General features: G+C 34.9%; 1 protein-coding gene and 1 pseudogene across 1 annotated transcript in view; one reads left to right on the top strand and one right to left on the bottom strand.

Annotated features, from left to right (window-relative positions):
- Positions 1-241: 241 nt before the first annotated feature.
- PSPC1 (paraspeckle component 1) overlaps positions 242-16,857 on the bottom strand; it is a 59,607-nt gene continuing 42,991 nt past the window's right edge. Inside the window, exons 7-9 of the mRNA XM_061171121.1 lie at positions 6,617-6,674; positions 3,069-3,238; positions 242-908 (exon numbers count right to left, since the gene is read on the bottom strand). Coding sequence (XP_061027104.1) covers positions 723-908; positions 3,069-3,238; positions 6,617-6,674 — 414 coding nt within the window. The 3' untranslated portion in view covers positions 242-722. The remainder of the gene's footprint in view (positions 909-3,068; positions 3,239-6,616; positions 6,675-16,857) is intronic.
- Positions 9,365-10,759, top strand: LOC133076657 (single-stranded DNA-binding protein, mitochondrial-like; annotated as a pseudogene).

Below are 16,857 nucleotides of genomic sequence, written 5' to 3'. Positions count from 1 at the left end.
CAGATAAGATTAAAAATAAGACATTATTTTATAAGCAAAAGAGATTTGCCTTCAAACAGGTTTTTTTTTTTCCAAGATTCAAAAGATTTATTTGGAAAAATCAGCACAGGACAAGATATCCTTAATATTCCTCCTCAGAATATTTGAATATTCAGAATCTACATGAAATGTAGACAGCAACTCTGATTTCACAGGACATCATCAATGGTGCATACAGATGTAATCCCCATACCCGCCCTCCCCAGTGTACTACTCTGTCTGCCCCTTAGTGACATCAGTTTTCACTAAGCTTCTATCTTCAGGGCAACTTGCACAAACTAAAAAACAGAAAATCATTTGCATTTTTAAATGGCTGGGATTAGTTAAAGCAACCAAAGTATTACTGTTACAGCAAAGTTTAGTAAAACTATAAGAGAATACCACTAATAACATTTTAAAATTATCCAAGATGATTTCTTTATTGAGATTAACTACATAGAATTCACAGTACTATGGCATACTTATATTTAGCTAAAGTCACAAACACATTTCAACATTCACAATGATGAGTATCATCATTACCATTCTAATCTACAAAGCTTATGAATAAAGAAAAATACAAAAACCTCAAGTTTTACAAAAAAAAAAATTTTAACGTCTACATACAATAACAATAAAACCACTTCTAGGTAACAGGTAAAAGTGTATTGTTTTCCTCTAAGTAGTCAGGAATGAAAGAATGTTTAATACCTACGACGCTTATTAGGGCCTTCAAAGTTGCCCCCTTGGCTTCCTCTACCAAAACCACCAGGACCACCACTACCAGGACCTACACCACTCATCGGTGCTTGCGGGGTCTCAGAACCTGCTCTACTACCCATAGGTGAGCCCATCTGAGACGGTGGTCCTTGCGGAAATCTATCATTGTGCTATATAATACCACATAACACATGTGAAGTCCATTTGGAACACGCCAAATGTAAGTGACAAGAAAAATTGGCAAAATCCCAAGTGGTGGTGTCATGAAGTTCAGCAGAAAGTCCAGCAGAATCAGGATCACACATAGAAGGAAGAAAGGAGCAATTTAATTAGTTACTATGTTTAAAAAATAAAAGAAGCATCTGAATGAAGAGTTACATTTTGCTAATGCTATGTCCCAATTTCATGAAAAAAAAACTGATTTCATGAAGTGAATGCCATCTTAAACCTATTTAGTTATTATTATACTGTTCTGATCTCTCTTTTTTTAATTATTATTATTATTTTTGGCAGCGCCGCACAGCTTGCGGGATCTTAGTTCCCCAACCAGGGATTGAACCCAGGCCCTCAGCAGTGAAAGGGCCAAGTTCTAACCACTGGACGGCCAGGGAATTCCCACTCTCTTTTTCATTAAAGCTTATACTGCATGTAACAGCGCCGTGTAATAAAAATACTGTTTTTTTAAAATCAGAGAGACAAAACTAGGGAGCAGCATCACATCGTTTGAAAAAGAAAACATAAAAATTTCAATAGCAGTGCTTTTAACATAGAAAGCATGAGCATAAACACACAGTTGTAATTTCAGTATGAAAACCTCTGAGGTGTTTTTCTGGAAAGACTATCACTGGGAAAATAGATTTAGTTTTTAAAAGCTGACAATTAGCATGTACTACTAATAGCAGAATTAAACACTTGAATTATGTATTTTGTAAAACTTCACAGTAATAACCACATATATTAATCTCAAAGGTTGAACAGAACTCCCTACATGCAGCAGTAAAATATCACTGTGAAAAACACTAACGGGGATATTTAAATAAACTTTACCATTTCTGCGGGAGGTATGGAAAAGCAGGCCAGTTACTTTTACTTTTAACTCTCTGCTGATGATTATACGCTACACAAAATTTAACCAAAGTATTTACAAATTTTTACTAGCTCTCAGACATTTTACTACAAAATAAGCCTCCAATGGAGGAAACAGGCACACTGATTAGTATGCAACATCTGACCCGATCACAGTCGATATTACGGCACTGCCTCATTATCTCCCTATGTTAACACTCATTTAAAAAACCTGTTAGCATGTCCAATTTGTCCAAATTCTTAAAGGACTGTATTTAAAGTAAATAAATTTTAAAATAATAGAACACCGCATCCATCAGTTCTAAGACGCACATTCACTGCTCACGTCTCTGAGATCAGGAGGGTTTAGAGCTGATGGCAGGTCTGCGTTTAACAGCAGCACCTTTTCTTTCTCAGCAGCAATGGCGCCCCTTCAGTTCCAAAATTGAACTGTCTTTTCCAAATATACGATCAACTAATTTCCCTTTTCTAAATGTTACTTAGGACAACCATTAAAAAGAACCAAATGAGAAAACGTCATAGGAATATAACATCTCAAATAGTGACAGACTTTAAGGGAAATGAAAAACAGTAGCAGTCTTGCCACTGATTCTCAAATATAATACGAATTACAACTGAAAAATGGTTTTATAATATTTAACCCACACAAAGATATCTTCACACTCTCAAACCAAGAAATGAAATTGTCTACTTTAAATTTAGTATCAATTTAATTATAATTTGTAAGTCTATAGTAAGAATACAACAATGTAAGTTTAAAATATATTTTAAAACTTTAAATTTTTTAGTTAAATTCTCTGAAATTACTCATAAATGATTTTTTTATGAAAAATGACAGAAAACTGTGTTTTCACACATATTGAGGTTTTGTATCCCACCAAAGGTAAGGAGTTCACACAGGAATAAGAACACAATCACAAAATACTTGACCATTACATTGAATGCTGGTAACAGGTGTATACAAATTAAATTAAAATCACTGTAAAATGACTAGAATTAACATATATATCTGCTATATACTTAAGTACAAAAGCATGCCATGGATCATAATCCTAACTCTTGGGAAACTAAAAAATTACCTCTCATAAATCACCATCTAACTTCACAAAATTACCTTTTCTTCATTGGATATTGATCTTTACTGACAAAACAAATGATGCCAAATTATGTTAAGTGTGAAGTTACCTTTGGGGCAGAAGTATATATTATTGAATATAATCACAATAATGTTTATGATACATTACCACTGCTCCATTATCTGGCATCATTGGAGTTCCCATATTTGCAGCTCCTTCTGGCCCCATGGCAGGACCAGGACCCATTGGCGGGCCAGGTATAGTTCCTCTGTTGTTCATATTCATACCCATCATTGGAGGAGGACCTTGGTTACCAGCAGGTGCTGGGCTAAACGCATCTACGTAAAACAATCTATACTTAGAGCTGTCCTATCTTAGTTGATAAACATTTAAAATTTAACAATACTTAGGCAATCTATATAACAAGACTATTATCAAAATTATTTTACTTCCTTGAGAATGGGACACTCAATTATCTACTCTGATAGAGCATTATATTTGCTAAACAAATGTACATAAAACAAATGAGAAAACTATCAATTATTTTTAGCACATTTGAGACTATAAAAGCTTGAAAGTTTTCTTTAAAAAATCAGTATTATTTGCTGTAGTCTGCTTTTTAACCAAATACTCCCTTATGAGTGGTGACAACTTTCTACCAGTTTAATTTAATGGCAAAGGATTAGCACTTAGGAAACCACTTAATTTTCTTATAGTCATGACTAAAAATACTAGCATGTAAATTATATTAAATTGTGAAGGGAGAAACCATGTCCTCATACATACACACACACACAAAGTTTACTGTAAATAAATTCTTGGCTTTAATTACTGAACATCTCCCAAAACTATAGGAGGTACTCTTTTTTAACTTTATATAGAACTATGCAATAGAAATAAAAAAATTGAAAAGATTCATCATGACAAAACTTATTTCTAAAAGCAACTGCAACCAAATACAGGTAAAATATTAGTACAGCTGTTTGAATTTTTTCAACATGCTGAAATTCTGGAAATGAGAACAATCGGATACTTCAAATTTTTTCATCAAAAGACATCCAACCACCTGCTTCATGTTAACTGCAATAATAATGTTTAAGCTGTAATACATTTATAATGGCCTCAAATACAACATTTTTGGGTATCCTCTTTGAACTTAAAAAAATGTTAAACTACTCATACTTGTTTATCATTAAAAATTCATGACAAAGACTGATTCTGAGTTTTCTTCTAGTATTTCATTATCTAGTTAATTTCATGACATTCAGAACTCAATTTCTCAACAACACATTATAATAGGAGTGGAAGTTTTCACTCAAACTCACAACTCTACACAGTACCCAGTGCAGCTCAACCTGCACAGGACCGCGTCCAGGGAGCTGAGAGGAAGCAATCGGACTCCCCTCCGGCCCCAGCGACAGACTCCTGCTCCTTCCGAACCCAATCCCCAGGACCCCAGCCACTTCCCAAGGAAGGAAGCAGTTCCTTAATGCCCAACAGTTCTTGTTAGTAAATCTACACTTTAACTACACAAGAATACTTCTATTCCCTTAAGATAGCTATAAATAAAAATTTTTACTAGCCTTCCACAACATCTCCCATAAGTGAAATGAGGAAGGGTAGAGACAGTATCCAGGAGGAATGTTACCTCAACTTTCCCCAAAAAGAACAAATCAAGGATTAGGGTTTTTTTTTTCTCTCTTTTAATAGAACATAATTATCACACCTAACTTATGAGATACGAATATAACTATACAAGTATGGGTATAATAAAATAAATGAAAAATATTTAAAACTATCATTAGTTGAGGTAGACTCTTATTTTTAGTAATTATGGCTGTAATTAGACTAAATTTAAAGATCTAAGGAATGTTAGAATTATCTGGTCCCCTGAAAAGCAGTTTTATAAACTATGTTCCACTTCGTACACACTGGTAACAGACCAGAAAATGTCATGTTTAATCCATGCAACTTGACAGGATATGACAATTTACCAACTTAACAGTGACATTCAACTGCATGATAAGGACTTGTAGCTCCATGGATCCCTAACTATCATGAGGATAAAGTCTCACTTTGAATAAAATGTAAAGAGGAGAAAATTAAATGGAGTGGATGTTAGGGGAGCTAATTAAGTGCTCAAATGTAAACATGGTTCTCTGGTGAATAAAATGCCATTAAAATGTTTAATTCTCTTAAATTCCTCACTAAATAAGGAATCTAAAAGTATATTCTCCCATTTCTTCTAATAAAGTTGCTAATCAAGTAAGAAAGAATGTTTTCATGGTCTCTGAAACATCACAAATGTTTCAAGTTTGGTTCTGATGTTAATGACACACTTAAAATCCTTATATCCAACTGGATTATATTATACACCACCCCACAATTTACTTTGAAAAAGACATAAATACTGAACTACCTGTACATTACTAGACCCTCAACTGTGCTTCCTAATTTAGAACTTCTCATGTACTCTTGGTTCACTAACTTTTTTCATGTATCCATTGTACTAACTTCACAATTAAGCTCTTTTGGTTAAGGGTTATGTCTCGTGCTTCCTTTGCATATCAGAGATGCTCAATAACTACTTTTTGGTAGATAAGAAAAGTGATGAAGTAAACAGCAATTGTGTTAAATGATTTAGATTATCTAACTGGCAATGGCAAAGGAACTGGCATGGGCAAGGGGTGCTTGGTCACGGAAAATGCTCGATCCACATATTAGAGGCTTTAAGATGTCTATTCCACACACTGCATGTACATTCCAAGTACAATCTGGATTTCCTCAGTGGGAGTGCATGTGATGCACACTGGAATGTTAAGGTAATGTAATCTTTACAACAATATGTACATTTGACTTTATATAAAGATTCTAACCTCAGCTTCTGTGGGACAATGTGAAATTAATATATAAAATTTTATTATTTACCTAATTTTCAAATGTATGACAGTTCAAACTTAATAAGACATATGAAAACATCCCATACTTATTTTTCCCTTAGTTTATTTACTTGATATTGCTGCCCTGACAACCTGGTTATACAAGCAATCAATATTAAAGATGCTAATATAGGCACTTTCTTAAAAACTTTACATCAACTCTAAAGATATACATTAGCCTAAATATGCAAGACCCATCTCATTTACTTGACAAGTCATAGATGTCTCCGAACAGTGCAGTTCTGTGCACAATACTGTGGGTTAGGGCAAAATAAGTTAAACATTCAGTAAAAGGAATGAAAATAGCCTCAAAGTTACACAAAAAATTATCTTAAAATAGAAATAAAATACTCTCAAAAAGTTTATAGACACTACAACTCAGAAACTATCAAAATTCCAAGATAAAAAAGCCAATTTCAAGGCATGAAATCTGATTTTTAAAAATGCAACAACATAGCTTTATTACACCATGTGATGACTCAACAAGTTTCAGGTCATTTACCAAAACCTGTTTACAGGTTTCTTTTTGTTATATCTATTAAAACATAATACATCTTTTAGCCTAAGAATAAACAAAATAAAAATGTTCTTCCTAGGCATGTACTTTTAATATACTGGTATTTTTTTTCTCATTTAATAAATGTAAGAAATTTCACCACTTACAAATGCTGGTTCCAAATTTTTGTTTGTTACTGATATGTAGATACCACAAATAGCATGTACAGTTCCCTGAAAAATGACAAGTAAGTGACAGAAGGCTTTGCTTCAAATCCCTACCTCCCATGTTTATTGCTCCACGGGGACCCATATCACCCATTCTCATTTCCTGTTCTCTCTGTAAGTAAACATAGTTGTCACAGTCAACCTATCGATCTTAGGACTTTACATTTCCCATCTAAAATCAAAAAGAAAAGAATAAATTGCGACATCATGTTCCATTAAAATTTTTTTTAAATTTCCGACATCATTCACTTAATAAGAACACTGAAAAGAAACTTCAGTCTCCCAGGCTTAATTAATATACTGCAAGTGCTTAGAGCACCCAATTTATATTGCTAAATTATCAGTGAGTCATACAAAAAACCTACTACAGGATATTTTTAATGTTATTCTTCCAAGAGATCACACACACATGCCTAGATTCTAAGAGAAGAAAAATCTAACAATAATAACCACCAGGACCAACTATTTTTCCTTCCCAGGTCTCTGAAGTCTTAAAACAGAAATGACCGTTACCACTTTCGTATTCAAATGTATTCAAACACACAACACAAGCAGCTGTGGGGTACTAAACCAAAAATAAGGTTATAGACAATTTTCATTTTTGAAATATTATAATTCACCTCTGCATTTTTATTCAAGTACTCAGGCATTATTTCACCCAGGACCTACAGATACAGCATGAAAGCCTCCACTACACACAAGCAATTATTGAAAGCTCAACATAATATTGCTTCCTTTATTTGAACAAGAATTTTTCTTGGAAACTGAAATAAAAGTGTTATTACACAGTTGGACAAAGTTCTGAAACAAAATGCTCTTGAGGTTACCTGTGACATAAAAGGCCATACAAATGTACAAAACGTTTTAAGTTTCAGTATAGAAACTACTTCCTAAAAACCCATTTACCAACAATAGTTATATAGAATTAACTTCAATGAAATCTCATAATTAAAATTTACACTATTATTTATGATCTTGTGCAATACCAGACAAGTGTGTTAAATGTAGCAATCATAAAAAACATTCTGAGGCAAAGGTAGCAATGTCTAAAGCTAAAGAAAGCATCATTTTTCTACTTTTAAAAGCAGTCTTATTAAAATGGGTTGGTTTTAAAATACTAGTGAAAAACACCTATAAAGCTAGAAATAAAGGAAATAAAAGCCTATGATAGATAAATGCCACTAAGCAGCAAATCAACTGCCCATCTAACCTAACAGATGCCTCAAAAGTTAACCTTTAATGAAGCTACGATACGAGGAAAAAACCACTCACATAATAGCTTCATGAAGAAACGTTTCTCATTGCCTAGAAAACGTAAATACCAAAGCTTTCCCAAAGCTAACTTTTAACTTTCCAAAAAATAAATTTCTTTCATCATAAAACATTTGACTATTAATGGATACTATTACTGACCAGCAAAAAAGCTATTTTATAAAACTGACTACTGATGAAGTCATATAATTTTGCAATTATAGGGAAAATACTATTCTCTCATCACACTTAGCACTATTACCAATAAATTAAACCAAGCTGCCATTTCCTCAACAGCAGAGCCTATTGACAAAGTGTGGACTGTTTGGGCATATCCAAAATCTTCCAGGTACTATTTATATGAGATACTCTTCAAAAAGAGCTGCTTGCACTCCAGCACCAGAGAGTAAAATACATGGATTTTATGGCCCCAACATTTTTGGGGGACAAAGGTGTTAACATATTTTTTGACTTGTCTTAACTATAAAAGACTAGAAAGGCAATATCTAATCGCTAACAGAGGGTAATAATTAGTCTCACTCTTTGAGACTTCAATTTTCAAATCCCCCTTAAATACCCCAACACCCTAGCTTCCTAGTCATATTTTAAGGTTATTCTAACTTTCTATAAACCCGCTACTACATACTTCTAGTAAAATGCAAGAGGCAGAAGTAATACTTAAGGGTAGTGTTATCAACAGAAATTAAGACAGCACTTCCCATTATAACCTGATGTATCAAATATCCATAAGGAGAATCGCTTGAGTAAGTGCACGGTAACTATGTGCCCACCCCAACAGCAATACACAAATAAGGCCCTCACTTCTCCTACGAATTCTTCTGATATATTTTAAATTAGAACTGATACATGTGTGATATTTTTATAATACAAATTTTAATGATGCTTTATTACTTTACCAAAAATTATTGTGCTTTAATAGGCAACAACTTATATGTAAAAATCTCAAAAGACTGCAGTGCAATATAAAATGATAAAAGCTATGATGAACACTCAATTTTAATTAATTCAATAAATCCTCATAGCAACCCTATGAAGGTTGACTGTTATCCTATTTTAGAGATCATAAAACTGAGTCATAGACCTGTTCAATAACTTACTCAGGGTCATACATGTAGCAAGTGGTTGAGCTGACCTATAAACTTCTGCCAAAATAGAGTTCACAGAATTTTCTTCTTCACAGGGCACCTTCATTCTTCAAGAATTCCAAGACTAACAAAAGGCAAGATTTTTAATGTATTCTTACCATGTTTATAAGAGGCTGTGCCTTTTGATTAAAAGAATTCTGCACTGTAAAGCAATTATACTCCAATAAAGATGTTAAAAAAAAAAACAAAAACAAACAACCAAAAAAAACCCATGTCTACTAGTTAGACACATTTTGCTTCTCTTGTGCAAGTTCATTTCCCAGGAAGCTGAAACCTCTCTCATATTTCACTGCCTTTAAATTGAATAATAAAATGTTAATTTGTATTTTACGGAAAAAAAAAAAAGAATTCTGCATATGCATTCTTGAAAGCTGGTCAGTGAAATATGCCTAAATTTACCAAAAAAGAAAGTAAAGTACAACTGATTCCAAAGCCACATATCAAAGCAGCATTCCATCAACAAAAAGGTTCTCAAGGTGTGGTTCCTGGAGTGAAGAGAGTCCCCAAGACACATCCAAGACGTGCACAAACTCAAAACTACTTCATTAGAACACAGTTCTAACACTGGTCTTATTGGGCTTTTCACTGAGACACTCGCAGGGATGGTGCAAGAGCAATGATGGGCAAAAATCCTGGTGTTTCAGCACAAACCAAGGCACTGGCATTCAACTTTTACCAGTAATCATTGTACTCTGGACATTACAATACAACTACAGTTAAATGATTTCAATTATGGCTGTCCCAGCCAGAGCATCCAGAAAAGACTGAAGATTAGATTGTAAGAAAATAAAACAGGACTTCCCTGCTGGCGCAGTGGTTAAGAATCTGCCTGCCAATGCGGGGGACACGGGTTCGAGTCCTGGTCCTGGAAGATCCCACATGCCGCGGAACAACTAAGCCCGTGAGCCACAACTACTGAGCCTGCGCTCAAGAGCCCACGAGCCACAACTACTGAGCCCACGAGCTGCAACTACTGAGTCCGTGTGCTGCAACTACTGAAGCCCATGCGCCTAGAGCCCGTGCTCCACAAGAGAAGCCCACAATGAGAAGCCCGTGCACCCCAACGAAGAGTAGCCCCTGCTCGCCGCAACTAGAGAAAGCCCGCGCGCAGCAACGAAGACCCAACACAGCCAAAAAATAAATAAATTTTTTAAACAAATAAATCAATAATTTTTAAAAAGAAAACAGAAGCCATGTTTCAAAGAGCTGGATTTTATTTTATTTTATTTTATTTTTGGCCGAGCCACGGCATGCAGGATCTTAGTTTTCCGACCAGGGATCGAACCCAGGCCCCCATGCAGTACAAGCGCACGGTCTTAACCACTAGACCACCAGGGAAGTCCTCAAAGAACTGTAGTACAGGTAGTTCATCAGTTTCTAAGACATGGGTCTGAAACAGCTACCAGTTTGGTTCTCGAAAGATCTCTGACTCGTGTTCAGTTACTTTGTCGAGTAGGTCAGGACCCTGTCATGAGACAGGTGGAAGGAATAACCCTGTCACAATATTTTCTCTGGCAGCAAATGAGATGTGGCGATCAGGGGAAAATGAAGCACACCAAATGGGTGAGGTCAGTCAAAAACACGGCACAGACTTTCAGTATTCTGACCAGGCCTCAGAGATGTGGCATATCAGTACGTGAAAAAGGGGTCTCGAATTTATGTGGACGGGAAGGTAGATTATGGTGAGTATATGGATAAAAATAATGTGAGATGACAAGCAACAACAATTACAGCTGATAACATTATATTTCCGAGTGACCAGACGAAAGAGAAGGCATAGAATGGACAATTCTTCTTTGGCCACTGTTTGGTACAGTCTCATTTCCAAATCATGATTGTCTTTATAGTTTATAAGGACAAGAATTAAAACACTCTTTTATATTAAAAAAATAATAATAATAATTTCAACTATGAATACCTGGATGAAGCAGTAAAAATGATTAATTTTATTAAATCTCTAACTTTAGGTACGTGTCTTTTTATTATTCTACGCAACAAAACAGATATATACATTAAGCATTTCTGCTGCATTCTGAAACACGGTGGTTATTTCAAAAAAAACCATTCTTATGATTGGGTTGAAAGCTGAAGAAGACACATTTTCTTGGAGCAAGATGTTTACTTGAGACAGCATTTGACAGACAAACCGATTAGTGACTTGTGTACCTGGCAGTAATTTCTGATGAGTGGTTGATATTAAGAAATGTGATTTGTTTTTAACTTTGTATAACAAAATACATTAACATTTGTATGATTTGTGTAACTCAATGGGTCAATATTTTTCAGCTTGGTACATGAAATTACAAACTCATGCATAGGTAAAAGATCCACTCAAACGTAGACCAATGGATTCTAATGCAAAAGAGTACTTTTAAGAAAATACTGCTTGTCAAGTTTCACTGCAGTATCAAACAACAATATTCACAATTATCTGAAAAGGTTAAAATATATATACCTCTCTCCATTTACTTATCCATGTGAAACCAGATTCTCTTCGTATTTTTTAACCAAAAGAGCATTTTGCAATAGGTGGAATGCAAAAGCAAATATGGGAAGCCAGCCATTTTCTTATAAAGCCAAACACTGAAAAACAGTAAAATACCATTCTTCCCACTACACAAAGTTGAGCATTAAAGAAATTTCAAAAAAAATGTAAAAATAAGGCCACTCTTCCCACTATAACACATTTTCTTTTAAATTTCTCTTTTAATTTCTTACATGGTAAACACTGATATAACCTAAACATAAAGCTCTTTGGGGTCTTCAATAATTTTTAATAGCTTTAAAAAAGGATGTGAAACCAAAAAGTTTGATAACCACTGTTTTTAAATTCCAGTCAATATTTACTCATGAAAATGTAAAGTGGCAGAAATTTTGCACTAATGTAAATTAACTAAACCAGTATACCCCAATGTGCAGAACCTGACATTATTTTATGTATAATATTGATTTTTTTCCTTTAATACTTAGGATATCAATCTGTGATTTTTGAAGATATTTTAGGGTTTTTTAGGTAATCTAAACAAATAGTGACTCTATGTAATTATCAACTGGAACGACATTCTGCAGTCAATGACAAAATGCGCTCACCTCACACACTGATCAGTCTAAGTCCTAACAGCCACCATCACTCTTCTTGAATTCATAAAGTCCTCTCTCGTGTGTGTCTCTAAAGGAACTTCTAAGGATTATCTAAGGATCACAATGTGCCACTTAGGTTCCATGTCTTAATAAAAAAATGCTAAAAATCATGATATAAAAATGTTGAAATAAAACTTTTAAATCTAAAAGAAATATAACTCTAGAGAAACGTATAAGTTCTGGCAAGTAACAATATTCAACCTTTTTATCATTAAATATTCCTAGAATTTTTCCTAAAAATAAAGTACTCTTAGCACTTGGAAATATAGCTTTTCCTTCACTAGAGAAGTTTACATACAAGAATAATAAAGACTGTTAGATAGCTAGTCAAACTTTCATTGGAGAAAACAAACAAACTGTCAGCATCTGGAAATACTAGGTAACAAACATATTTACAAGTAAAGAATGGAACAAAAATCAATTATGTGAAATATTTTGTAAAAATAGGTATAAAGAAAAGTAAAATCACAAAAAAAGTAGGCCACTTTGCCAAGAAATTATCCACTCATTTAAAAAGTGTTAAGTTATGGAAAGGTGTGCATCAAGAAAGTAATCTTCTAATAAACTAAAAAGGGAAACAAGAAATGTTCCTATTAATAGAGCTCAAATAATAGCATGCAAACTTTCCAACATAACCAACAGAGAAAGTGTGGAAGACTTAACATTTTTAATTCAAGTAATAAAAAACAACACTTTCCAAGACATTATATCACTCACTGCTATATTGGGGGGGGGGGATATTTTAAGTAACACAAGACAATCTTTAAAATATACACTGTATAGTGGGTTTTTCCCTTCAGTTTGCATTCCAAAATATCTGCCCCCATGAGTATTGAGGAAATGTTCCTCAGGTTTATGATTGCTTAAGTGAAACTTTACATCACATTTCATTAGGGAACTGCTAATTAAGACAAAAGAGTTACCACAACACATCTATTAGAATGTCCAAAATCCTAAATGGTGACAACAGGAAATGCTGGTGAGGATGTGGAGAAACAGGAATTCTCACACACTGCTGGTGGGAATGCAGAATGGTATGTCCACTTTGGAAGACAATTTAACAGTTTCTTACAAAACTAAACATACTCTTACCATATGATCCAGCAATCACGCCTCTCGTTATTTACCCAAAGGCACTGAAAACTTATGTCCACACAAAAACCTACACACGGGTATTTGTAACAACTTTATTCATAACTGACAACCAAGATGTCCTTCATTTGGTGAATGGATAAACAAACTGTGGTACATCCAGATAATGGATTATTCAATGTTAAAAAGAAATGAGCTATCAAGCCATGAAAAAACATAGAGGAGGGACCTTACTTAAATGCATATTACTAAAAAGCCAATATGAAAAGACTTCATATCGTATGATTCCAACTATACGACATTCTGAAAAAGGCAAAAATATGGAGACAGGAAAAGAATCAGTGGTTGCCGGGGATTATGGGGAGGGAGGAATAATAGGTGGAGCACAGAGAATTTTTAGGGCAGTGAAACTACTCCGTGTGACACTGAATGGTGGGTACGTGTCATTTTCCATTTGTCAAAACCCAGAGAATGTGCAACACCGAATGTAAACTAGGAACTTCTGGTGATGAGGCTGTGTCAGACGCAAGTGCACCCTGTATGCTGTGGGCATTGGGCGTGAGGGCATCTGTGCGTACGTGGGGTGAATGGGGTGCGTGGGAAATGTCCCTTCTGCTCAATTTTGCTGTGAACCTAAAACTACTCTAATAAAATTTACTTTTTAAAAACTTTAAAAATGTTTCTTTTTGAATAAATTATATCTTAATTTATATCACAAGTTTTAGTCATGAAATAATAAACATTTCTTACTTGTTAAATATTCAATCAGAAATAGAAGGAACCACAAATACAAGTACGGGGCTTTATTCTTAGCTTACTGTACTGATTAACCTAAACACATGCGCCTCTTAAACTACATTCACTCAACAGTGTATTTTTAAAGCCTGGTTCAGGTAACTTTGTAAACAGATTGTTCTGAGGTCACTGTCAAATTCAACTGACCATGTAGCAAAATTAATTGCTACTTTTTAAAACACAGGATGGCTTTCTAATTGAAGATGAATTAAATATAACTACACATAATCTAGCATGCATCAAGACACAGAAGGGAATAAATATTTTAAACAAATCAATTTTTTAAACAAATTTATATTGAGCTTAGAATTTTATTTCTAATCTATATACCTGAGGGACATTTTCAACTTTAGCCTTTTCAACTGCCATGGCAAACTCCCTCTGAAAAGCTGCTTTTAAAAACTGAAATTAGGGCTTCCCTGGTGGCGCAGTGGTTGAGAATCTGCCTGCCAATGCAGGGGACACGGGTTCGAGCCCTGGTCTGGGAAGATCCCACATGCCGCGGAGCAACTAAGCCCGTGAGCCACAATTACTGAGCTTGCGCGTCTGGAGCCTGTGCTCCGCAACGAGAGAGTCCGCGACAGTGAGAGGCCCGCGCACCACGATGAAGAGTGGCCCCCGCTCGCCGCAACTAGAGAAAGCCCTCGCACAGAAACGAAGACCCAACACAGACAAAAATAAATATAAAAATAAATTAATTAATTTTTAAAAAATGAAATTAATTAGGAATATATATAATTATTCTTCAAATTTAGTTATTTTATCCCAAACTCTTAAAGAAATCAGCAATCTGAATACCAACTACAACACAGACATAATACTTTTAATTACATCTTACCAATGCACATATAATACTGGTGACTGGTTTGCATTTCTTTACCTATAACCTCTTACTCAGTACATTTCCATATCAAAATCAAAACAACTATTATGACTGGCCAGATCAAGGGATGAAAGATTAAATTAAAGAGCAAATATAAGCTGCACGAGAAGCAATTCCAAATCGGTCCCACCAACAGAAGAAAGCAAACAAAGCACATGTGTTCCAATGTATGAAGAATTAAGTACGTATTTAAAAGAGGAGAGTATCTTTTTCTATTCGTGATACTAGACATAAAACAAGTTATCTTAGCAGTCTACCAGAAGCTTTGAAATCCTGACAAATTATATATTGTTTCTAAGTAGGTAACTCAAAGCAACAGATTCAAAATATAGTAATATTTAAAATATTTAAATGATAACTAAATACAACTCAAAAAGTTATTTAAAATTTACAGTTATAAGATAAACTACTATACAAGCATTTCTATTGTTTAAAAGCAGGATTTATAAAAAGCAATAATACGTCAAATTAAGACGTTATATATATCATGAGAATCGTGGCAAATTTATAACCAGAAAAGACAGGATTTGAAACGTGGTGCACAGTGTAGTGGAGGATATCATAAGACAAAGAGGCAAACTCACCCATTTACTTTAAATTACTTGAAATTTTAAACAGAAGTAAATGCATTTCATCAGCAGAGCACACTTACAAACCCAAGTTTTCTGCTCCCTGCCACTAGCAGTTTGTTAATAATTACACATGGATATCGATATTCACATTTATCTAGTTTGCTTTGATAGAAAAATTCTGACATTTCAGGTGATACTACAGAGCTTCATGCCCTCAATATGAAGTACAGAAGATACGGGATACTGACTGGCTTAAAAAAAATTTTTTTTTACATAATCACTGTGTAGGATAACTCCTGTAGGGGGCTCTAAATATTACAACAAGAAATCACAAAGCAGAACTAACAAGTTTTTATGTCTTCCTAGAACCTTCTGTTATTACTTCAAGCTATTTAATAACTGAACAAAATTCCTATTGTTTGCACTGCATGTAGTGGACATTTCAAAAAACGTGTTCACTTTAGTTCACTTGTATTCGCCAATCTTGACTCTCCTCTTCTCCAACCCCTCTAAAAAGGTAAACATTACCTAAAAGATCTGACCATTCTGAACCAAGTAAGATTAGAAGAACTTACCATTTCAAATGAAAAGACAGAGGTATACCTACAACACAGTGGAATAATAAACCAATCACATCAGTTTTTAAAATGCACCCAAAAGAGCCCCAGAACAGTGCAGAGACTACACACTCACTCTCCAGCATACAATTTTCTCTAAACTCTCAGAACTTTTTAGCTGCGTCTCTTAACCTACCCCACATAGGTCCTTGGTCCCTAAAATACTCTAAAATCCTCAAAGATGTGACCCTGGGCTTGATTCCCCTCTGTATTCTCTATGAAGCTCAGGACTGTTTTGAACACAGGAAAAACAGGAAACAAATATTTCCTACTAAAGGGAATCTCCAGTCTTTGTGTAAGACTAACTATCTTGAAGGGATAGTCAAGTGGAATCTGCATACTAAAAAGTTACGTGTGCTGAAAACCAAGCACAAAAAATGGTTATTTTACTGTTTAAAATGTACTCTTGGGCTTCCCTGGTGGCGCAGTGGTTAAGAATCCGCCTGCCAATGCAGGGGTCCCAGGTTTGAGCCCTGGTTCAGGAAGATCCCACATGCCACGGAGCAACGAAGCCTGTGCGCCACAACTACTGAGCCTGTGTTCTAGAGCCCGTGAGCCACAACTACTGAAGCCCGCGTGCCTAGAGCCCGTGCTCCGCAACAAGAGAAGCCACCGCAATGAGAAGCCCGTGCACTGCAACGAAGAGTAGCCCCCGCTTGCCGCAACTAGAGAAAGCCCACGCACAGCAACAAAGACCCAACGCAGCCAAAAATAAATAAATAAATAAATTTAAAATTTACTCTTTACTGTGTGATTCCATTATGAACTCTACAAAAAT

This window comes from Eubalaena glacialis, chromosome 16, assembly GCF_028564815.1.
Source record: "Eubalaena glacialis isolate mEubGla1 chromosome 16, mEubGla1.1.hap2.+ XY, whole genome shotgun sequence".
NCBI lineage: Eukaryota > Metazoa > Chordata > Mammalia > Artiodactyla > Balaenidae > Eubalaena > Eubalaena glacialis.
The sequence above is the reverse complement of the archived record's forward strand: the minus strand, read 5'-3'. Positions and strand labels throughout refer to the sequence as shown.